Raw genomic sequence first — 25,444 nt, 5'->3', positions numbered from 1 at the left:
TAGTACCTAATTTTAAGCCTATGAGTTTGAAGGTAAATCTTTGAAAAAAATAAATTATAACTTCATCATCCACTATTATTCTGATTTCCTTTGCTTAATTTTAATTTTTAATGGTCCTGTGTTTGAGTTTCCTTGCTGTTGCAACTTAATTTTCTTAAAAGCACAATGATAAGTTAAATTGTAATGTACATTTTAATCTAATAATTATTTTAATTTCGATGGCGTTTTATGATGATATTAATGTCTCTGAAATGGGAATGCAATTATAAACAACATCGCAAACTAAAAGAATCTCCTCTTTCATGTGAGATGAATGATTTTTGTAAAAATATAATCGTGAAGTAAGATACGTTTGATTCAAAAAATCAAGAAATTTTCGATATTTTTCTCATTTTTACAGTCTCGACAGTTTTTCGATATAAACAGTGATGCAAGATCAATTTATGGCAACTCAGCTTATAGAGCATGAAATTTTCTCTCATTTAAGACCAATCGCAAGTTTCTATCATGTATTGTACTCATTTTAGAGACTCTTTAATAACAGTAAAATCGCAAGAAAAGTGAGAAAATAGAGATCATTCAATTGGCTGTAACTTTTTAACGGCATTGAAAACAGAAGTATAATTCATGGGAGTGAAAAGAAGAGAAAATTCATCACAACCTCGACCACTTTTTGGATTTTTTATCTGAAGTGTTCCACAAGATACGCAACGTTGCATATGCAAGGCTGTGAAAATGGGGGAAATATCACAAATTTCTCGCACATTCAAAGTTGTGTATCTTGTGGAACAAGATATTAATAGATAGAATTTACAAAATGTACTTGTTCAGATGGTATCTTTATTCCAAAAACCAAACCATTTGAAGATACAAGTTCGACTTGTGTTATTATTTACTCCTGTAATGTTAAAAAGTAAATACTACCAACAACACAACATCAGGGACAACCTGTTCCAATTTATGATAAATATCAGGGCACCGAGCTCCGCTCTGGGGTACCTACAAAAGCATATAAAAATTATCAAGAAAGAAGAAATTATAATAAATATTCATAGTTCATATAGAAAGGTTCTATCTAATCACAGTGGATTGAGATTAATTCGCAGAGGAATGCAAAAATTTCTCTCTCAAAAGTATGTTAAATTTTAATCCTGATTAATTTCACGAGAACCAAATCACAGAAGACCATCTCAAAAAAATAGCTTATCTGATTGGTTCTACTGGAATTAATCAGGATTAAAATTTAACCGGCTTTTGTACAACTGCCACTAAGTACCCGATTGAATTAGGTACAAAAGTTCAACAGCTGAGTCATAATTTTGTCTGAGTCCTACACACATGCACTCGCTCACTCACTTCCATTATCAACAGACGTCGGAATTATCAGCTGTTTTTCCAAGGATAAATTCTTTTAATGTCCTTCAGCGAGTTTCCCCAAGGATGAGAACTAGTGCAATCGAATTTTTATATTACAAACATACTATGTTCTGAATTTCTTGAGAATCGTTAGAGCCGTTTTCGAGATCCGGTGAAATACAAACATATAAACATCTAAACATCAAAACATCTGAACAGAAATTTCTCGTTTAATAGTATAGGATTTAGAATACCTAAACTTGCCGACATTATATATTGTATGAATAAAATCGTTCCAAATTTGTATGAATGTTAACCAAAATTGCTATGCAATATTCTTTTGCAATAAAAGAATATCAATGATATTATTATTCAACTTTTTATAAGTAACCTTTACATTTAAAAAGCAAAGCCTCCCTTTCTTATCTTTCAATATCCTATTAAAATATTTGTAATGTAGTTATTCCTGATGTAATGTAGTACTTTTTAGTCCTTCCGAACAAGAACGGGTGCACTGCTAGTCTCAAAAAAATACTTTATTTATATTTTAAGAGAGATAAGAAACGATGGTATATATTTTTACAATATTTATTGTCATAAACATTATTCTGTAAACAGAAAGAATTCCTCACAAGAACAAAGGTAAATAATGCCCTTTGGAAGATTAGAATGTAAGATGTGAATTTTATTGTCATACACTGACTAATGCAAAAAACTAAAGGGTTGGGAATTGGGATACTTTGGGGGGGGGGGCATTACACTTGGATTGGGGGGGGCTTGCGCCATTGCCCTTGGGGGGGCTGGGCACCCCTGCATACGGGTGAGGCAAAACGTAAACATTGAAGGCGTCATAACCTAATTCCAATTCCAATGAATTAGGTTAATGAATGACAAATCAAATTGTGATCCAATAACTAATTGTAAATTGTAGGATTTTTGTAATTTTGTAGGATATGTGGATTGTCAAATATTTAAATAGAAACATGCATGGAATATATAATTTGTATCATGATTAACAAATTTAGAACTGCATAATTTAAGTGAAAAAAGCTTCTCTAAAGGGTTCCTACAAGAAAGTATAGCTCAAATATTATTTTACTGTGGCTGTCAAATCATCTTGTGTTTGTTTCATGTTATCAATCAGAGTTGTTAATTAAAATTGTAATCTTCAATATGATATTAGGTATACGTTTCAGATAGCTAGGCTATCTATAGAGAGATTTATTCAAACTTTGAACTAGTATCCCCTCAAAGGTAAATCTTGAAGCTAATCTTTTGGAGAATATTGTTTTGTCATGTTTATGAGCAGAGTTAGTTTAAAATGGGCAGCAATTTAGTATTTGATTCAATTTATGGCTAATTTCCTTAAAGAAGACTGTCAATTTTGTGAGACAGTGTTAAGTGCTTTGATTAGGTCATCAAAACTTCTGGAATTATTGTAGAAATTTTCTTTTTTTGAGATTCAGAAAAGATATTGGAAACCAACAAATGAATCGCCTAATGTCAAGAATCTCAAAGTTAGAGCCAATCGTTCTTGTGGAGTTATTGATTCCCTCATGATGATATCATTCTTGTTTAGATAACTAGTTGAATTAGATTCAGTATATTAACAAGATAATGTTTTGACAACCTAATAAAGTTTGAACTGTCAATCTTATGTCATGTAGCAATTTATTTCCTTACTTCAACCTACAATCGTTCAACCCACCAACATCGTTTGTCAAGTTTTATTTTTGATTTTATTATATAAGTCATTGAAATAAAATGATACTGCTGCAATTTGTGATAACTATCTTCAATGATGGAATGACGCCATTGTTGTCATGTGGAAAATCTACATCTACCATGTCTTCGTGTCGTCTGCAAATCAGATAGCTTTTTGAATGCCGAGGCATACGTGGATCGCGTCCACAAGGACGTACAGTGAATGCTGAGGCATGTACATACGATTGTTCGCGCGAATCTGTACGGACGTGTGTACAAGGCTTTTTAGACCAGTATGTTATAGAATAGACACGGCTCATTGTATATTCATACTGAAAGTCGATGAAGCCAACATCTACTGCTAAATCCACCAATCTTGACGTCACGAATCGTATAGAAATTATAGAAAACTTTTTTGAGTTTGTGGTAAGGGTAAGGGTTTGTGGTTATAGGGAACTATAAATACCTTTATAAAGTCTTTATAGTTCCTTAGTTCAACCTACATTGTTGTTATTCAATGCATTGTTGTTAGCTTGGTTGTGACGTCAAGATGGGTGGGTTTGGCAGTAGATGTTGGCTTCAGAGGCTAGACTTCCCAGCGTGTCTATTCTATAACTGGTCTAAGGAATAATGTTCCAAACAGCTGTTTGTAAGTTTTATTTTTAATGGAACTAGGAATATTATTGCGGGAAGTAAAAAAGAAAAGGGAACATATAAAATAGAATCAAGAAACAAAATAACAAAAACCAAAAACTGAAGAAAGCTTGTTTGTGCAGTGTTGTGAATGCAAATGAAAAAATCCATTATTTCTAATACTAATATTATTTGGTCAGGAAAACTTCTCCTTGAATTCATGTGAAAGATTCAAAGTAATTGTGTCTTCATGTCTCACGAAAAGGTACAGTATTCCTGTAATTTTTGAGTTTGTTGATTTTAACCTAAAAAATGTAATTTTTTAGAAGCTTAGATCTACAGTTTCAATTCTATATTTTTCTTATATTCAAACTTTTCTAATTCTTTAATTACTTGAGATTCCAGTGTCAGTGCTTGGAAATGTATTAATTTTTTTAAAAATTACTTTCTGCAAAATGTGTCTTATTTTTTATTGATCTATTGATTCAGTCTTTCTAAATATCTGCTCACTGCACGTAATTTTTAATTAGACCTAATTCATTTCTTTCAACTTAATAGGTAGCTTGAACTTGTACTATGCAACCTGTCTGCATCCTTATTTAATATTTTATTTAGGTTTTGAATTTTCAAATCCAGTATTTTATAACGCCAAGATTGGATTTATAATAGTTTTCTATAATTTTTTCGACTCAATTAACTTGACTAAATGTTTTTTTTTTAATTCGAATTGTACATCCAATAACATAAACCTTTGTTTTTGGGCAAAAACACATTGAAATTGTTTAAACTTCAGTATAGTATAATGGTCCGCAAGATACCGCAATGTCTCTCTTAAATCTTGATATAGGGGTAAGTCAAGTTATTACAAATAGCATTCTTTGATGTTAGTGCTATATCATTTATCTCTTTATCTTCAGATAGGCTATTTTATACTCTTTATAGGTGGATTCCCACATGTCAATATCAGTGAAATTGTAGGTTACAGTGAGACTACTGTGTAAGTAACACAGCAGCTATTCCATTTGCACATTAAAGAGTAAAGATATTAATTTAATAGACCCCTCCAATGTATTCTTGAATTGAAAGAAAAATCATTCAGAAAAGTACTTTGAGATAAACTGCTTAGGCTCGGTTGCACAAATGCCGGTTAAATTTTAACCGTGATTAACTCCACGAGAACCAATCAGAGAAGGCGTTTTTTAAAATACGGCTTCTCTGATTGGTTCTATGGAATTAATCACGGTTAAAATTTAACAGGCTTTTGTGCAACCGGCACTTAGTCTCCCACTCTAATTATTGGGTGAGAAGGAGATCATTAGTTTTGCCCACCTATTTGGCATGTCATCTTGATTAAGTGTGATCAGTGTAGACTTTTATGTTTTAGTTTTTCAATGACGAAATCTTTCCAGCACAAGCTGTCCAAGGATTGATGAAGAATTGAATTGAATTGAAAATATCTCCATACAATCTAATGGAACTATATTTGTAGTCGCTCGGCCTGTATGATTGGGATGAATAGTCCCATTAGAACTAATGGCAATTATATGGTTAAACTGTATCGGGCACTTTCACTGATAGGTGGAAATCAGTCTGTTGCCATAGTAGCCTATGTAATTGGATTAAATTATCAATTGAAATTTATGTGGCAGGAGCTGTTCAACCTTGAACACCCTCATGGGCATGGGGCGGTGCAGTTTGCCTGGCAGAAGGGAAGTGGTAACTACCTCGCCACCACTGGCCAGGACTGCAGTCTCTCAATATACAACCGGCTTGGAAATATTGTACAAAAATTGCAGCTGCCAGGGTAAGTTATCAAAGTACCATAAAAGCTACTCATTAATTTGCTCTAATCAACGTTTTAACTCACTTCAACAACTCGTAATCAATTATAAAATGAAAATCCAAAGTTTGATTCTTTAAAAACCACCCCAATGACTTCAGCTACTGGAAATATAGGGTAAGTGTACCTGACTACCGGGTAGGTACCGGGTAGGAAAATAAGTTTTGAATAGTAGCTCTCATCGAATTTGCATCTAGCTGTTAACACAGTTGTCAATATTTGCAGTAGCAGAAGTCATTGGGGTTGTTTAAAGCATTTAACTTTGAATTTTCGTTTAATAATAATTATTTATCATCGATTAGCATTTCAATAAATGCAATTTCTCATCAATTCCCAACTCGTAATCACTTGACTTGAAACTGTGATATAACTCACTAAAAACTTTCAATTCCCAGAGTTTGTCTGTCTCTGAGCTGGGACAGTGATGGTGACTTGCTTGGAGTCATCTGCAACGGAAATAGCTCTCTGATTTTGTGGGATGCAAACACGACAAAGCGGAACGTAATAGAGACCAGATTCAGGGATGCATTGACGTGCCTCATTTGGGCCAAGAACGGACCCACAGTGGCTGTTGCCACCGCAAGAGGCAATGTCGTCATCTATCATCACAGCACTACAAAGTAAGGGGCCCAGTATAATTTTCATTCAATCTCACAAGAAATTAAACAAAAACTGTTGCTCATTTTTAGACTAAAACATTTTTAAACATTTGAAAAAATGTTTTTGTTAGATTTTTATTTGAACTATTATTATAGATTTATAATATCAATAGTTTTCTAGGAGGATAAAAAATAACTATTTTATTCTTCCGAAAAAAAATTATGTTTGACATCTAATTAAATAGTCCAATTAGTGAATGATATTGATGATAATAAATAATGCCAAATGTGATAATTTAATAATATGCCCAATGAACTAATAAATAATACTAGGCTAATCTAGAAATCATTATAATATCTATTTCTTCTCTTACAGCGTAGTTGAAACTACTTATTTTCAGCTCCCAGATTTCATTTATCAAATCAATTATTCAGCTATTTTACTGGAAAATCACTTTATCAGCAACATTTCGTAATTTGATGTAATGTGTGCATCTGTAAAAGGGGATTATTTAAAATTGAAGTTTTAATTGCAAGTAAGCTCAAAAATTGGTCATTACTATTTGAAAAACGTTATCAACAACTTAAATCAGGAGAATTTCATTCGGTTCCATGATTATCGATGAGTATATCTTCTGATCTGAATTGATTACTCGTAAAAAGTTTTCCACTTTGAACCTTCAAACAATCATCCATTGATGCAACTTTCTAATATTATCTAAGTTATTGATATCTCTATAACTTCATGTTCAATTCAATTTCCATCCAATCATATGACTTGCTCAGTCATTATTTCATTTCCGTTGTTAGTCTTTATCACTGACAAATATTTTATGTTGAGCTTGGCTTTATAAACTTCATTTTCACTTTTGATTCACCATAGTTTGTATTAGCTATCTTGTGAAAATGTTGTATATGTCAAACCAGGAGGCGAGTTTTTCTAAGGCACTTTCCTTCTTCACTGATTCATCTTGCACCAATGATTCACAGGATTGGAGCACAACAATGAATCTTGTAGAGATTTCTGAGTCGGTAGGATATAATTTTGTACTCTGCTAGCTCATCTGCCTGTTGAATGTTTTTGCTCTATATATTTATGTTGCTTACAAGCTGTACACACTATGAAATCGATAGCCTAGCTCTCATAATACATTTTGATGGGATGTATAGTTATTTTTGTTTAGTGTATGGATTCATTGTTGTTTTGTGATGTTTGTTTGTTGCTATGTTGGTATTTTTGTAACGGCTTTTTGTAGTGTACAATTATTTTGTTTTGTGCTTGTGTAGATTCTAATTTAAATATTTTGTTTGTATGATTCAAATGAATGCTATACGTAACCGGTTTATTTATTTATGGAGCTCCTCATCTATTTATTTATACTCATAACCAAAGTTAGGACTGACAAATTTCATCGTTTTAGAATTGATATGATTAAAGTGCAAACTCTGGAATTAGCTACTTTTATAGTCGATTCAATGAATTATTTGGGTTTGCTCTTCGAAGGAACTTCAAATTTTAAAAGGAACTTGATAATTTCAAGTTTTTCCTTAGCTGATCAAAGTTTTGATACTCCATAGATCTCTTATTTCTGCAGCTTGCCTTCTTCATTCAGCATTCATGACCTCATCACACAATCATTATGGGACGGTTTCCGACATCAGGATTTAACCAAGTTCTAGACTTTAAACAGCTGGAGTCAGAAAATTGACTTTCGAAACGGGGCGTAGTCGCAGTCCACGTTTAAATTAAATTTCGAAAAACTAGACACAAAATAAAATAAAGAGAAAATAGTGTAAAGTTTTAATTGTTTAGGAATTTTTCATTTCGTCAAAGAAAAACGTTTCCAATTATAGAAATGAGAAAATAAAGATTATGTTGCTACGACTATTTACTACGGCTACGCCCCGTTTTGGAAAGCCAATTTTCTGACTCCAGCTGTCTAAGTCTAGAACTTAGCTAAATGCCGAGCTCGGAAACCGGCCCATAATTTTACTCAAATTATGATCGATGAAACATTTAAATCCTGAAATGTTATGATCAAATCAAATCCAATTTTCCAATATAATTATAATCTTTCAAGTAATCACTGCTTTTCTCATTTAAGTAATTTATTAAACCTCAACAATTGGGGTTCTTCTTCCCAATTATCAAATGTTTAATTACAAAATAGATGATTCAATAATGAAAAAAGGCTCTTTTCTATCCGCCAATCTCAATGGCTGTAATTGATAAATTTTCTCTAATAGGCGAATTCCCATTCTTGGGAAGCATACAAAAGCAATCACCAGTGGTGACTGGAGTAATGAAGGCCTTCTTGCCCTGGGCTCAGAGGACAGAACTCTGTCAATCAGTAGCGCTGATGGCGACTCATTGCGTGTCATCCAGCTCCGGTCAGAGCCAGCCATCATACAGTTCAGCGAAATGAAGACTGACGAAAGGGCCAGCGGCGAAAATACTGTAAGTTCATTAATACTACTACAACAACAAGTGTATCAATATACAATAAACAAGCAATACCTCGATCAAGAAAAAAAACATTTTTAATGTACCTTTACATTTTCGTAATATCAATTGTTTTACGACGATCGTGGTTCTGGGACCAAAGTGTCATCAAATTTATATGGCAAAATTCTATTCTTATTTTTCTACTCTAGGAAAAAGTGGTACAGTTTACACTAGATACAGATATGTCGTGGAATTTCTCCATATTGGGGTTTATAACTTTTCAAACCACTTAATAGAAAATGATCATAACCTAATATACAGTTTTGATATACAATATCTGCATTTCTCAAACAAAGGCGGAATACTAAACTCAATAAAAATGATCATAGAAATTTTGATTCCTGTCCTATAACTAAATTTGTCTTACAGTCTCAACAACTAATAGTTACAATATGTTTGTAGTTTATTTGCCTGCCTAACCCCTAGTCTAGATTCTTACCCTAGACCACTGAAGATGATTCCCGGAATGTATTGAAACTAGTTTGGCTTGAATAAATTATATGTGGGATTTAAAATATATTTTCTCATTCCACCTTGAAGAATGGTATATAATTTCCTTGAGTCCATATTTAATTACCATGGTTGTAATGTTTTATATAAAAACATAGTGTTTGTTACTTCTGATACCCTACAATATGGTTTTATGCTATCAATTTTCATAATTTTCCATTAAGTATTTTTTTATTTTATGTGTTTCTTATTTGGGTATTCTGTTGCGTGTGTCAATTCATTATAGAAAACCATTACAATTGTGTAAGATGTAATCAATCATCATGGCTAATAGCCTACTTATTGGCCCATATGAATAAAACCAGAGCTAATGCTCATGAGCAAGAGCATGGAGCATAAGGTTTTGCTCATGAGCAAAAGGTAGAAGCAAAAGCATTTGCTCATTTCTATATGAATAAGCTTTACCTTATACTCTTACCTTATGCTCCTGAACTCTGGAGCAAATGCTCACGTATTTTATAGATTTTTCATCAGCTGATTCGCTTTTGTTGCCTTAATTTGTTTTTATAGCTCACGGAAGCGCTAAATATGCAAGCAGGGTGCACCGCTTGTGTTTGCGTCGTCTGCTCTGTTTTCTATTTATGAATAGAGTTTTAGGTTAGTTGAGTTAGATTTTTGAAATAATAGCGTGAAAAAATGTAATCTCTATAATATTCTTCAGCATATTCTTATAATATCAATAGCCTTCTTATAATCGTCTACACTCTCATCTTCTTAAATGCCTATTTCCTATTTTGTGATGGCTATCTTTATATCAGGTATCTTTTGTATTTATTATTTTGTAGGGATAATGGTGATATATCATGGTTGAATCTAAAAAGAGTTTTATAGTTCTCAACTATAAGTTATGATTGTATCTGGTATAGTTTCCTCTCCCTCATACGAATTAGTTGAGCCATTTTACTATGAGCAAAAGGTGATAAGCTGCTCTAGACTAGACTCACCTTCTTTGAAGCATTTGCTTCAAAAGTTGAGCAAATGCTTTAGTTTATTCATACAGTTTTGAGTATAAGTTTTACTCTTGAGCAAATGCTCAAACTATTTTTTTGATGAGCATGAGCAAAAGGTTTTGCTCATGTTTATTCATAGAAAATGAAGCAAATGCTCTATATTTTAGAAGTATAAGCAAATGCTTAACTTTATTCATATGACCCATTATGCCCAATACCTTTGCAGGTGAGTGTGATTGTTGGAAAGAAAACTCTTTTCTTGTATAATCTGCAAGATCCCGAGAACCCGATTGAACTAGCCTTTCAGCCACGATATGGAAATATTGTTACCTACAAATGGTGAGTCTTGAGATTGTTTCACATCTTACCCATCTTAATAAATAATTGATAACAATTTATCAATCAGTAGGCTGCCTACTGAGTTATTATAGTCTGAGTTTTTAGTTCTGAATAGCATTTGATGTAACATGAAGTTTGTTTTAGTGAATGAGAGTCTAGGAACTGAGAGAAAAAATTAGAAAAATTGAAAGAAAAACATGAAAATTGAGTTCTAAACAAATTATATATGGTGTTTTATCTAAATGATGTAACTGGAAAATATTGAAATTGTTGAGTAGCATGAGATGAAATAGAGTATTAGGATCTAGCAATATGGAAGATTGATGTGCATTTGACTTTAGTTATGAATTTGTAAATAACTGTACTTTAAGTATATTTCAGTGAACACAGAGATTTAGTGTAAAGTCACAAATATCCCTAAATTTGAACTCAATTTTGAATAATACTGATTCCTCTGGTGAGAATAACAGGTAATTATTCTAATCTTACTGAATCATTCTGTAAAATGATTAAAAATCTTATTGTATGTGCAAAATCTTAATCATGATATTTCTACTATTCTACTGAACGATCAATTTTTATTCGATATTATTCATTAGTAGGTTTTTTATGGATTGACAGGTTTGGCGATGGCTATATTCTAGTTGGATTCAGCCTGGGCTACATGATTGCTATTTCAACGCATATTCGTGAAGTGGGCCAAGAACTATTTCAAGTGAAAAACCATAGAGATGTGTTTAGCGATATAGCAGTGTCACAGCTTCTGGGAAAAATTGCGTCCTGTGGTGACAACTTGTGAGTTGAACAGCTTTCATTATAATATTATACAGATTCACATTATATATTTACATTCACATACAGAATTAAATTTTTATATCGAACAATGAATCATGCTGAATCACATGACAAAAGTGTCTGGTTTGAAATGAACAAACTTCAACAAACTGTTCGGGTTGTGAAAAAAATTGTCCAGTTAACAGTTAACAAATTGAACTATCCGATGTTGCCATTTTCAGAAGCGAAGGCCTTCTACTAGAGATGGCTGTGGTACTAGGTTTTGCTGCATCCTAACATGATCATTGTTCAATTGACTACAAATATAGTTTGAAGCGAGTAAACAAGGTTGTCATTTCGTTGGACAGCTACAAATGCTGATAGTTGAAAGTGAATCCTTCTTGAATCAAGGACGCAACTGACCTGAGGAAAACGGTATTACAGAATACCGACTACATGAATAGAATACAAGATAGATATGGATAGAGTCCAAATGAATATATGATATCTGACACAAATGCAATTTAATAAATCTAGATTCCCACATGAGTAACCATGAAAGTTACTGCCACAGTGAACATATAATTTGCCATGAGTTGTGATTGCACTTTTCCCACTCAGCACGGCATAGCAATATGAATAACCCCATTTGAACTTATGGGAATAATATTGTGACTGTAGCGGTCACTTTCACTGTCACTTGTGTTTGAAGACGGATTCGCACACAACAGTGACTGACATTGAGCAGTGAAAATATAATTTCCATGTTTAAATTAATTCAACTATTCCCTCTCAGCCCGGCCGAGTGAGTATGAATAATACTATTAGAACTTATGGGAATTATATGTTCACTGTCGCTGTTGTATGCGAATCCGGCTTAATACGGTACTGTACTCAATTTTAAAACTAATCAGTTGTAAAACTTTATTTTAGCTGCTTCTATATTGTGCTTATTCTATTGTATATTGAAATGATTGAAGAAGCAATAACTATTGAAGTTGTTTGAGATGTTGTGTTGTTGTGTTGACAGAGTGAAGATCCACGAGATGTCGCAGCTGGGAGAGAGCCCGGTGGTGATGAGCGTGGACGACGAGGCGGGGGTGGACCGGGTGGCCTACAGCGAGGACGGCCAGTTGTTGGGCGTGTCGACGGGGAGTGGCCACATCCGCGTCTTCCTCACACGCTTGCCCATGCTTGCCGTCGCTCATGGCAACACCATCGCACTCCTCACCGCCCTCACCCAGCTCACACTGCATCAGCTCACCTTTCAAAAGGTCACTCTAATAAGTATCAATTACTTTTCATTCGGTTTCAGCAAGGTCTATTAAAAGAGATGAGGACTCGCGGCGGTATTTAGTCTTTTTGAAAAGTTGGTTTACTTGTGTTAATCTGAGTTTATGACCAGATATATATGATGAAATCAGAGCGAAGTGAGGTCTGAGCTTGGCCACTAACGGTAGAACGTGCATGTTTATCATGCACACAAATGTTCATCATGCATGTTCGTCATCCCTAGGGGGTTCTAACATAAAATAAACAACCATTAACAATAAAAAATCCACTGGAAAATCAAAAATTATAATGATAGGATATTCAACCTTAAATAGAGCAGCGAAGAAACAACAAAAAATCGGAGGTACAAAAACCTAACCTAAAAAAAATTGCTCGAAATCTTTTGCTGTGATGACCTCATGCACGTTATACCGTTAGTGGCCAGCCTTAGATTACATTCCTATTTTCATTCGGTTTCAGCAAGGTCTATAGAAAGAGTTCTGGCCATATTGAGTCTTGGTGAAAAGTTTGTGTACTTAATGTTAGCCTGAGCTTATGACCAGATAACAGGTTATTATGATGATGTAAGCTCATCAGGATTTTACAAAACATATTTCCTAGTATTGCACTTTTGGAAGAGTGGAATTTATTTATTAGTGTATTTCTTATCACATCATCAGAATTGATGTGATGACATCAATTGGTAAATATAAAAATAACAAAACTAACTACTAAAACGATTACTTACTAACATTCGATAAGTAAATCAAGTAGAGTTATGGGTAGAGTAAAGAATCTTCAACGTACCTTGCAGTAAGTAGTACTTGGTATTTACTAACTAAGTATAAATACTAGTTATAAAACTAGTATAAATTTGATAAAACTCTATATCATTTTAGTATTTTATATTATTCTACTATATTTCACTCTAGTATTTGAGAATACTCCCTATTTTCATACTCCATGTGCTGTTAGTTCACCCTGAACGTTCAAGATGAGGACCAGTGTCTATATACATTTTACAAAACGCTTGAGAAATGTTAGATGGAATTTAGGAATTCTGTACTCATTAGGTCATTATTATCAAATATGTATTTGTGCTTCGTTTGATATGGTATCTCTCCAGAACGAATTAAACAAATGATTTAATAAGTGTCGTTGAAACCGGATGTTGAGCTATTGAAACAACGTTTGGTTGTATTTTTTCAGGGCAAATCTCTTCCGACAGTAACATTGGAAATGGAGGTGGAGCCCAGCTTTCTCGCTATAGGGCCGTTTCACATAGTGGGAGGCATGAACAACAGGGCGTGGTTGTATGAGCTGAGTCACAACGTGCAGTCGCCTTCTGACTTCAGTCCGACAACGGCCAGTGGCGTGCTCAGGTCTCCACAACTCATTTCCGACCACGAGTATCTGGGCACAATCAAATCGATATGCTTGAATTCAGAGTACACTTCGGCTCTCTTCGAGGGCAAACTGCAATTGCATCTGGTGAGTTTTACATTTTTTTCTCATTTAGTCACTTTATAAAACGGTCAATACTAGGTCATACTAGGGTATACTAGGGTCAATATTACAACTTATACAGAATGTCCCATGAAAGGTGTAACAGTCAAAGACCATAGACCCTACATGAAATTTACAACAAAAATGTTCTTATATTAACATTAGTTTTCGAGATATATAGACTTTTCGATATCTTTAAAAACGTCAATAATTAGAAAAGTATTTGTCAAAATCCAATTTTAAGAATATGCTTAGAAAGAGGAATACATTTCCAATAAGATGCATATAATTTGTTCCTTTGTTTGACGTTTTATTAACGCTCAAAGTTGAAAAAAGTACATTATTTGTTGAGTCAAAGCCAAATTTCAAATAGTTTGAACGCTCATAAAAAGTTCATATTCTTAGAATTAGATTAATTTTGACTGATAGTTTTCTATTTGTTGAAGTTTTTTAAAAAAAATCTATATATCTCGAAAACTAAGGTCGATATAAGAAAATTTTACTGGTCACGTTTTGTTGCAAAAATCATGTAGAATGTATGGTCTTGGGCTGTTACACCTTTCGTGGGACATCCTTTATTTTAGTGTATGGTGAAAAACTAGTCTTCCGCATCCCATGTTTTTTTATGCTTTGTTTGTTGAGAAAGTTTTCCTTTGGTAGAGTAAGAATAATTACGATTGTCTGATCTACTTATAATATATTAATTTGTTTACTGAATTTGCAGACGGAACCTCTGAATGGAGCTGTCAATGGATTTGATCACGAAGGTCGGGAAATGAAATTGTTTCCGGAAGAAGGCGAACACCTCACGATTACATGCCACGCTCTCAGTGCTGAATTTCTCATCTACGCTTCAGATGTGAGAAATCGCCTACTTAGACTACCAAGCCAAAGTGTTACAGTTTGAATTTTCTTGATTCTATAAAATCGAAATTTGTAGTCTGATATCTTACGCAGGATACAAGTTCAATATTCTTTGGCCAGCCTGTTTTCAGGTTGAACTATAAATTTATCAAAAAATAAATATGATTAGCTTTGTTCAATAAACTTTAATTATACTAAAAGTGATTCAATTAGAACACATACTTTAAAAAATTAACAGAAGCTCTCAAAATTTTCTACAGTGCAAACTTAATTAAACTATGTACTATGATGTTGGAAATGATGAAATACTTACAATGAATGGTTGCTGGTTTTGAATTATTAGTTTTAGTTATTCAGTAAAACGTATCAGTGAATTCTTACTATAATATCTTTATACTTGTAAGGATTCCAAGTTTGTTGATGGGTATCGCATGTTACAAGTTGATGATTTGGTTATTATAGATGGGTCACCTGAGGTATTTTCTGCTGGAGGACTGGACTCAGGCGATCGATTATCGCCATACGGTCGGCATCAATGAAATATTCCCAGATCATTCGGGCACAAAAGTCATAGTCATCGACTCGAAAAATGACGGCTACTTATACAATCCAGTAAGTAAAGCTACTTAAATATCCTAATAATAGAAACCAATTCATGCTAAATTATGATTGAGCCTAACTTAGGCGTAAGGCTTAATGCCTTACGTTAGGCATTCAAAGATAGTTCCTTTTTCTACAATATTTTTAAACCTAATAATGTATTTTACTTATTCTAACATGTGTTTACTAACGATTTTCTTAATAATAGAATATTTTTCAATTTTACAACGTGACTTTTGTGATTTTATAGCAGTGTGATTGGAGACTGAAGACTTGAAGCCTTATTTATACTCAATGTTTTGGAACTTTCTTAGCCAAGGACGGTCTTGAAACCATTAAGAATCGTTGAACTAGCAACTAGAACTGTTTTGATCGGTGTTTATTTTTATTGCTAGGCAGCCAAAGCGTGCTTGTCTAACAACGTTTTAAGAATAAATTAGAATTACGGCTCTAAACTTATTCAGTTTTAGTGCCGTTTGCACATAATCAGTTTAAACTAAATTTCATTTTAAACTGGATTAAATCCATACCAAGTCTCTTTCGTTATAGTGTGGTTCATTTTGAGTTTAAGCCGCTAGCTAATTGAATTCAGTTTAACCTTTGACTGTACAAACGGCCCTAAGAGTTCAGATTCAATGGCACTAAGTTGAATCAGATTCTAAATACAATCAGTACAAGTTCAAATCCATATCACTCACTACATTTCTTGTTCGAAAGTATCCAATTTGTTATAATATCTCACCAATGTAATAGTCTGGAAGATTTTGCTACTTTTCAAATCTTGGTTCTGCTTTTGCTTTTAGGTAATGGATCAAATGATGCCGATTCCAAATTTCCCTTCTACAGCAACTGGTGCAATATGGGATTTATGGCATTCTGAGAGGAATTTATACTGTAATGATTACCTCAAATATACTCTATTCATCTATAATAAAATATATTTTCATGTTTTAATAGTACATTTTCATAATTCAGATTGGATATTTTTTTCTAGTTACATTTTACTTCAGCGTAAAAACAAGTTGGCAACGGTGCGGAGTTGGAGGAGGATAGAGCGAGAGACAAGAAATATAGCTTATGCTTATCGTTTATCTATGATATAGCTATCTGTTCTGTTTAATGACGGACAAGACAAGTATAGCAAACCAATTTTATTCAGAAGTTTACTTGATAACTTGAGTCTCATTACAGTTCCAGTAGATAGTGGACTGGTTTTATAAGTGGATAAATAATGTAAAATAAATAAATAATGCCTTGGATTCACTATACTAGTTTTCATAACCAGGAGTAATATATTTCCTGACAAAAATCTATGAAATGTGTTGTTATGACTTGAATGCATTCTACTAATAAACAATTTGCGACAAAAGCATTGTACCAATAAAAACAACTGGCCCTATTTTAATTGTTTTTAAGGGCCGACTGTATCAAGGGTTGGAGAAACGAAAGTGCCACTTGACCAGAAGCCGCTTGTGCTCCATGCCGGTGAATTGACCCTGGAAACGTCTGGTGGGCAGCTCAACTCCATTTTACTGTCCAGTCACCAAATGCCAACTCCAACCAACAAGCTCACTCAGTCCGAGTGCTTTGAGCTGGCTCTTGACAAGCGGCTCGAGTTGTTGAGGCAAGTATAACGCTAAACACTTCCCAAGTATAATTCAAAGTGTATCTAGTTTCTCCCATCCATTCTCTCTCGGTTGAAATTCCTGAAGAATAAGTTATACTTTGGAAAGCTACTTTGAAATATGAGGGGATATACAATAAAATATACAAATGAACGACTCAATTAGCTTTAGAGTTCCTAGTATTTTTTTATAATCTGAAATCACGCTTCTTTTTATAAGCCTAGTAAAAGCATAATAGTTGAATGATCAAGTAGAAGAGATTTAACAGATTCAGCCAATAGTTGAAATGCTTAAAACACCGGTTTTTTCATAAATCAATTAACCGTTGGAATAAATAATCAACCGAAACAGTTGGAATAATGAATCAGGATATCAATTCGATAGTGGAATGGACAAAGAAAAATGATCTTAAGCTTAATCCCATCAAAACACAACCCATTATAATTGGATATTCTCGTCTTATAAACAATATTGACCTTGAATCGATTCACAAAATTAGTGTAGACGGTAATGACATTCCTTACTGTAGCTCAGTTAAAAATTTAGGCATTATTATGAATAATACTCTTGACTGGTCAGAACAAGTGAACAAAACTTGTAAAAAGGTATTCTCAGCCATGCATGCATTGAAGAAAATGCACGATATCCTCCCTAGAAACATTAAATTATTATTGGTTCAATCTCTCATCTTCCCACATTTAATGTATTTTAATTCTGTTCTTAACGATATGCAAGTCACTCTGAATGATAAACTACAGCGTTGCCAAAATTATTGTCTACGTTTCGTCTACTCTCTCAAACGCCATGATCATATCACCCCAGCCCACATTGCTAGTTCAACATTAAAGCTTCCCGATCAAAGGCTTTTTCGAATAGTCAAGCTTGTTAGAGATATCTTGAAATACGGTAATCCGAACTATTTTAAAGATGATTTCAAATTTGTCTCTGAAGGTAGGAGGATAGATGCTTCACATACTAGAACCGGAGAAAGTACTTTAAGGATACCCAATCATCGAACTACTATTTTCACAAAATCCTTCTTAGTCAGTGCCTGTCGTGCATGGAATACACTTCCTGTTTCTATCAGGTCTATCGAGAGCCGAGCGAGCTTCATCCTGACTTTAAAAAAATATATTTTGGAACAAATGACTGAAACTGTCCGGCCCTAGAACGATCACATGACAACCATCCCTCACCCATTCCACCAATATAAACCTTTAAACCATGTTATAGAACGAATTGTATATATATTATATAAACTCATGTTATTTCAATTATCCACTGCATACTGCTGTATATTACTGAAAGTTGATAACCCTGATCTACTTTCAGCCTACTTCATTTTATTAATCAATTATTTGATCTTATCTACCTATATGATTATTTTACTTTATCAATTTTCTGTTTTTTTTCTCTTTAATATTCATATTGATTAAAACTTTTACAATATTTCCATTAATAAATAAATCCTTAGTTTAAATAACGAAATTAACGTTTTGGTAGAGAGTTAGTGGGAAGGATATTTTTAATATTCTTTCCGAAGAATGGACATTGATATGTCCAAAGCTCCGCCAATTTATGTAGATGCATAACAATATGATTATTATCTATAGTTATTATATTACAAATTGCTTTTTCATATCATATACAGTTCAATAATTATTTTCTTAGTCTATATTATGTAAATTCATCTATAATTTTGCTGTATTGTAAGCTATTGTATATAAGTGTATAAGCCAGTATATATTGTAATCTACATAAATAAAGTACTCAATCAATCAATCAATCAACCGTGTTCAGCTGAATGAAACACAATGCTCTCAAGGTGGAGAGTTGTCATCGCAAGAGAATTTGAACAACATATAAAACTCAAAACAATAAACTCCTTTAACAACAGTAAAAATATAAGTAAACAGATTGTCTCAAGTCTAAAAACGCTGTAAATTGCATTCAAGTTGGTGGAAAGCATTTTGATCAATTATTTGAAGTTTACAACCTATGTGTAGTATAATTTCACTTTATATTCAATAATACTATATAAATAGGTGTGTTACTTGCTTTTATTAAATACTCTTACTCGGTAATTGTCTTATGAAACACCCGGTTTAATGGTCGAAATTGTCTGGCACTTATAGGTTTCAAGAAGCATGGAATACTTGCATTTCTCTTGGAAGAAAACAAGCTTGGCAAAAATTGGTGATTCGTGCTCTACATTGCTTGGAAATCGACTTTGGTAAGTAATTTGATTTCTATAACTAGTAATACTAAATTAACCTCTTTTAATTTGTTCAAATTAAATTAAAAAATTGGTGTTCCAAATTATTTATAAGACTAAGTTGGAATCAATACAAGAATAATAAAAAAATTACTTTTCTGACTAAACATTTAATTACATTAATAACGAAGATTGAACAATTTTTTTTAATAACGTAAAGTAAAATAATTATTTTTTATTTCCAGCGATAAGAGTTTACCGGCATATTAAAGATGTGGGAATGGCTCATTCTCTGGAAAGAGTGAAGCATATAGAGGACAAAAAACTGCTCGCTGGACACGTTGCTATGTTCCTGCAGGACTTTGACAGAGCTCAGGTACGATTTCTTCTCCCAATTCCAACAATAATTTTCCAGTTTACCTTATTCTTATTTGAAACTAATTAATTATTATTCACTAGCTGGCCCGGCGAACTTCGCGCCGCCAAATAGTTTATGCATCTCATGACTAACTTGACGCACACCTCAAAATCTATAATTCATACTGACAATCCTCGAATCCAGACCATTATCCTATTATATTTTATTGACCAAATAATCAGCATACTCTTCCATGTGCGTGTACGATAAAATCATAACTGAGAAATTAAATTGATCACGCATATCATTAATCGACGTGTAGTTTAAGCTATGCTATCTTTTTGCATAAATCACATGTGCTCCCTCGTTCACTCCTTTCACTTAAGCTGCGTTTACACCAAAGTTATTACCACAATGTAAATAACTTAATCCTTACATATTCTATTAGATTGAACATATAATATCATATACATGATGAACATATGTGTTTGTCAAGTTCCGTTCAATCTAATAGAATCTATAAGGATTAAGCTATTAACATTTTGTTAATAACTTTGGTGTAAACGCAGCTTTACTCAAAACATGCAGGGGATTTAAAACTCTTATAAAAAATCTAATGCGTGACCTTGGAAAATAGCTGGAAAATTAATTGCTTCACAAACTTTCTAAGTAATTGGTGAGTGACGATGAACCCTGATGTCGGAGTTATAATTGAAGAATCGAGGGTTTCGATAGAAATCAATGGTATAAAATTAATGATTTTTATCAGTAATAACTCCAAATACCAACTTTTATTAAAAACATGCAGGTAACTCGTGCTCCGCAAGGGTCCAAATAAAAACTTGACCTACTGAAATCTTGAAGAATTGAAAATAGGCCTTTAATCATCCTCGGTAAATTAATTATTGGAAAAGATCGATTAATAATAAGTCTGAATAAGTAACTGAATATATTATGTTACTAATAACTAAAATATGTAATAACTGTAACTAATATAAATGTAACTGAATGAGGAACTGATATTTGAATAAGTAACTGTCTTCGGGGGATTTTAATGGGTTTCATTTATACAGATAATTATCCAACTCCAAAATAAATAATTTACTACAAATCAATTAATTCTAAACACCGAAGACAGCACAATTATTCGAAACAAGCAATGTCTTTAACCTGAGGCCGCACTGCTGGATGGTTACACACAGAACAATCATTTTGTTTTTAGTCGGGCGTTTAGAATAAAATACATGGGTGGTTATGGAGCAGCACACACTCTTGTCTACTATCTATCGATGGCTGTTGGATGACGCAATGATTATAACAGCTGATTTTTAATTCTGTGTGTGGCCAGCTCACAAATATTCTCCCATAAGGATTACATGTAAACTTTGAAGGACCGTAGGAAAGAGTCCTGAAGTCGGATTATAAATTTGATATGCCATAAACCTGGTCCTGAACACAACGAACACAACTATAAAAAATCATCAAATTCGGTGCACACATAAAAAAGTTATTGAACGTCAAAATTTGAGGCTCGATTTTTATTTATATAGATTTAATTACTGTCAATTAAATTGTAGAATGAAACTTTCCAATAGAATAATGTAAATGTTAATGTAAATACAAGTGCATAATATATAAGCCTAAAACATAATAAGCAGACTAAATTCAACTACCAAACTATACTACATTTCCAATTCCTATAATACTCGATTTGTCAATGGATACATTTCATTTTTTTTGTGGAAAACTTATTTCTTAATTGCAGGGAATTTTTCATTAGTAAATGACGGTTTAATTATAATTTTTCGAATGTTGATAATACCAGGAAAATTTGATCTTTTATTTTTAACAAATGGAAAACAGTAATACAGTATATCATTCAATGTGAATAAAAACCAGCCATCAAAATAGCTAAATTCATCATCATGTTTTTTTTCAAATTTCAGTTACTATTTTTGGAATCTAGCAACCCTATACAAGCGCTAATCATGAGACAAGACATTCTACAGTGGGATCAGGCCTTGCAGCTAGCTAGAAGCTTGGATCCGTCGCAGATTCCTTTCATTTCAAGAGAGTATGCACAACAATTGGAACTCACGTAAGTACAGTTCCATACTTGTATTTGTTCCTACTTTGTCATGATAGTAACAAGATTGATTGTCTAAAACTCTTTCATCTCTATATCTATAAAAGGCTAAGCCCCGACAGACTGAAATCACACCACAGCCCAAACTACTGAGCCTACAAACTTGACATTTTGCACAATTGTTCATGATAGCCTCAAAACATCCACTAAGAAAGGATTTTCAGAAATTCCCCCCCCCTGAGGGAGCTGGGACCCCTAAAAAGTTTGTACTTTTTAACCGCTCATTGCACAGAAAAGTCATGAGGAACTTTTTTGTTCAACTACGAAAAAAATTAGATCTATGCAGAAAAATACCGACCAGGAGCAGAGAGAGGTCCAATAGAGGGCATTTTTTGAAAATTTTCATGTAAAATCACACTACAGCTCAAACTAATTGGCCTACAGACTTAAAACTCTACACAAATATTCTTCAAACATGCTAGACGCGCACTAAGAACGGATTTTGAGATATTTTGCCTCTAAGGGTTTCAAAGGATGAAAAAGGATCCTATTTAGTAAGGTTATGAACATGGTAAGGTGAATGCCATATGGAACTGAGATAATTGACACATGGTATTCTAACATATGTTGTAATCATTGGAAAGTTTAAAATGATTTTATCAATCACCTGATCGAATTTAATTTTCTGTGGATCGAAAGCGCGAGCTTGCCACGTGTTTGTTCCATTGTTGTATGCTTGGCCAGTTCGGTTTGCGCCTTCTATCAGCTGTATATGGAGTCTCATACATCCCGATTAGAACAGAGCACAGAGATTTTCTTTGGTTGGGAGTTTGTTGATAATTTTTTTTTCAAATTCAAATTTTATTGCAAACAAAAATCACATTGGAAAATTACTTAATAGACAACAAGATTACAAAAACGAGATGTCAAACATAAACCTACATTCATTTGTAGCACGGCCAGAAAAAGAAAAACTTGAGTACTAGCCGTGAGTTCATTCAATATAACTTATATTTTTGTGTTAATATTTTGTGAAAAAAGTACGAGTTAATTAGAGATGTGAGTAATTTCTTATATTTGATCTAAATGATTATTAATATTGTAGTAGTCGGGGTCACTTCAATCAAGGTTTTTTATTTTGTAGCAAATAAATTTCATGGGTATTGATTGACCATAATGTATCCAGTATCCATAATGGAAATGATTTTGAACTACTCAAAATTAATGGCTTACTGGTCCTTCAAACATTCGGAACTTCGTACCGCCAAAAAGTCAATGTATCTCATGTCACACTTTACTTTATTTGGTGAATCATGAAATTCATCTGACAATCAATATTTTCATTTACATCTGAATACGAACTTCCTATGTGCTTAGTCATGCAGCATTCATTATTCCCAAAATATATTCCTCTCAATCAATTGGTAGTAATATCTAACACTAAAGTGTTCAATTAAAAAAAAAATAGAAACTGATAAATCAGTGTTTCAAAGATGAATTCAACGTTTTCATAGTTGTTGATTGTCAATAGATGGTCCACGAAATATGCGATGTACGATGAATTACCAGGAATTACATATTCTTTCCATCTTCCATTTTAGGATGAATATAAGCTAAGCTAAATTAAAAAAAATTCTAAATTATTCTGCCATTAATGAATGCAATATGAACAACTCTCTTCGATGAGGTGAATAATTTTTTTCCAACATTTTCCGGTTACTCAATGATAGGGGAGTGATAATTATTTGTATAGGTCTTCTAAGAAACCATTATCTACAGCTGGTACCAATCAACTACACTTCAACTCCAAACTATCGTTGTAATACCAGTAGCCTACACAATTTATCATAGGGTGTTTATTACAGCCGGTAACTTTAGATGCTAAATCATATTATCTCAATATGATCTTTAATCATGATCATCTTTCCGTTCTTCGGTAGCCGCTAGGCCGACAATTTCGAAAACATAGATCTGTAAAATGGATTAATAAATAATCATTATTAGCCACCCTAATAAAATTTGTGGTCAGAAACCATCCCCAATATTCACACAACATATTTAAAGTTTCATGCCGTTATGTCAAGTATTTTTCAAGTCTATAGGGAACAAACACACAAACAGACATTCATTTTTATCTATATAATAAGAGAGAGTAGGGTTGTGTTTGTTCGCATCAAAACATGTCAACTTGTGGATTGCAAGTTTTGATTTTAAATTAAATCAATACAATAATATAGCCAATTAGCCAACATACAATATTGTTCCACTGACAAATTCCTAAATCCGTGAAATATTGACAACTTTTTCTTTAACATAAAAGATTTATTTCAAGTATGATGAGGTTAGGTACCGTATGTACTGAAATTTGATTATCAGGAGCAGAAATTTGTTGAACCCAATTGAACAGCTATATTATTGAGCTTTTTGAACAAACATTTAAAATAATACCGGTATGTGTCTAATTATTTTGATCAAAGTGCTATAAATAATCATTTTCTATCTATTTTGGTGGCGAATTCAATCGCGGCCCAACCTAAAATTTAACAGCATATTTCAATATTGCCGGAATTTTCTGCAATTTATTTGTATCACTTCACAAATAGATGTGGATATTAATTAATATCGTTATGAATTATCAGACAGAAACAAATTAAATCTTTATTCAAATGAAATATACTACATTTATTTTCATTCTTATCACTGAAAAGATACTGAAGCAAAATAAGAGTAAGGATAATGCAATGGGAGTTATAATGTTGTTACAAGACATTCATCTCCAAGCGAAGTCGTGAAGTAGTGGTAAAGCACTCGGCTTTAAAGTGAAAGATTCTCGGTTTAAATCCCAAAACTTTAGATTTTTTTGTTCTTAATTTTTTCCCTGGAAACGTATTATTATAAATTATTTTTTGAAGGAAGTTGTTTTCATTACAATTAAACTTTGATTTCATCGAATAATATTTTAATGCAAATAGAATTTAATGTAAAATTTTAAAATCAAGTTAATTAATTATTAATCTATATGTATAAAAATGAATGTCTGTGTGTTTTTATTTGTTCCCTATAGACTTGAAAACTACTTGACAGAACGGCATGAAACTTTAAGGATATGTTGTGTGAATATTGGGGATGATTTCTGACCAGACATTTTAATAGGGAGGCTAATAAAAATTATTTATTTATCACTTTACAGACCTATGTTTTTGAATTTGTCGGCCGAGCGGTTACCGAAGAACGGGAAGATGATTATGATTCAAGATCATGTTGTGATAATATGATTTAGCATCTAAAGTTACCAGCTGTAATGAACAGATAAATTGTGTACTGGTATTAATATGGTAGTTTGGAGTTGAAGTTTAGTTGATTGCTACCAGCTGTAGATGATGATTAGTCAGAAGACCTATACAAATAATTATCACTCCCGTATCATTGAGAAACTGGAAAATGTTGGGAAAAAATTATTCACCTCATGAAAGAGAGTTGTTCGTATTGCATTCATTAATTACTGAAGAATGACAGAATAATTTAATTTTTTTTAATTCAGCTTAGCTTACGATATTCATCCTAAAATGGAAGATGGAAAGAATATGGGATTCTGTGTGATTTATCCTATATCGCATATTTCCTGGACCATCTATTGACAATCAAATGCTATGAACGCATTAAATTCATCTTTGAAACACTGATATAACTCATATTTATTTTATTTA

General features: G+C 33.0%; 1 protein-coding gene across 1 annotated transcript in view; it reads left to right on the top strand.

Annotated features, from left to right (window-relative positions):
- Positions 1-3,662: 3,662 nt before the first annotated feature.
- LOC111049890 (WD repeat-containing protein 19) overlaps positions 3,663-25,444 on the top strand; it is a 49,818-nt gene continuing 28,036 nt past the window's right edge. The window contains exons 1-16 of the mRNA XM_039422859.1: positions 3,663-3,958; positions 5,343-5,497; positions 5,929-6,153; positions 8,380-8,590; positions 10,325-10,437; positions 11,059-11,232; positions 12,242-12,485; positions 13,693-13,974; positions 14,714-14,848; positions 15,316-15,465; positions 16,257-16,403; positions 16,464-16,491; positions 16,870-17,077; positions 19,214-19,311; positions 19,539-19,669; positions 21,598-21,749. Coding sequence (XP_039278793.1) covers positions 3,944-3,958; positions 5,343-5,497; positions 5,929-6,153; positions 8,380-8,590; positions 10,325-10,437; positions 11,059-11,232; positions 12,242-12,485; positions 13,693-13,974; positions 14,714-14,848; positions 15,316-15,465; positions 16,257-16,403; positions 16,464-16,491; positions 16,870-17,077; positions 19,214-19,311; positions 19,539-19,669; positions 21,598-21,749 — 2,468 coding nt within the window. The 5' untranslated portion in view covers positions 3,663-3,943. The remainder of the gene's footprint in view (positions 3,959-5,342; positions 5,498-5,928; positions 6,154-8,379; positions 8,591-10,324; positions 10,438-11,058; positions 11,233-12,241; positions 12,486-13,692; positions 13,975-14,713; positions 14,849-15,315; positions 15,466-16,256; positions 16,404-16,463; positions 16,492-16,869; positions 17,078-19,213; positions 19,312-19,538; positions 19,670-21,597; positions 21,750-25,444) is intronic.

Source organism: Nilaparvata lugens, chromosome 3 (genome assembly GCF_014356525.2).
Source record: "Nilaparvata lugens isolate BPH chromosome 3, ASM1435652v1, whole genome shotgun sequence".
Lineage (NCBI taxonomy): Eukaryota > Metazoa > Arthropoda > Insecta > Hemiptera > Delphacidae > Nilaparvata > Nilaparvata lugens.
The sequence above is the reverse complement of the archived record's forward strand: the minus strand, read 5'-3'. Positions and strand labels throughout refer to the sequence as shown.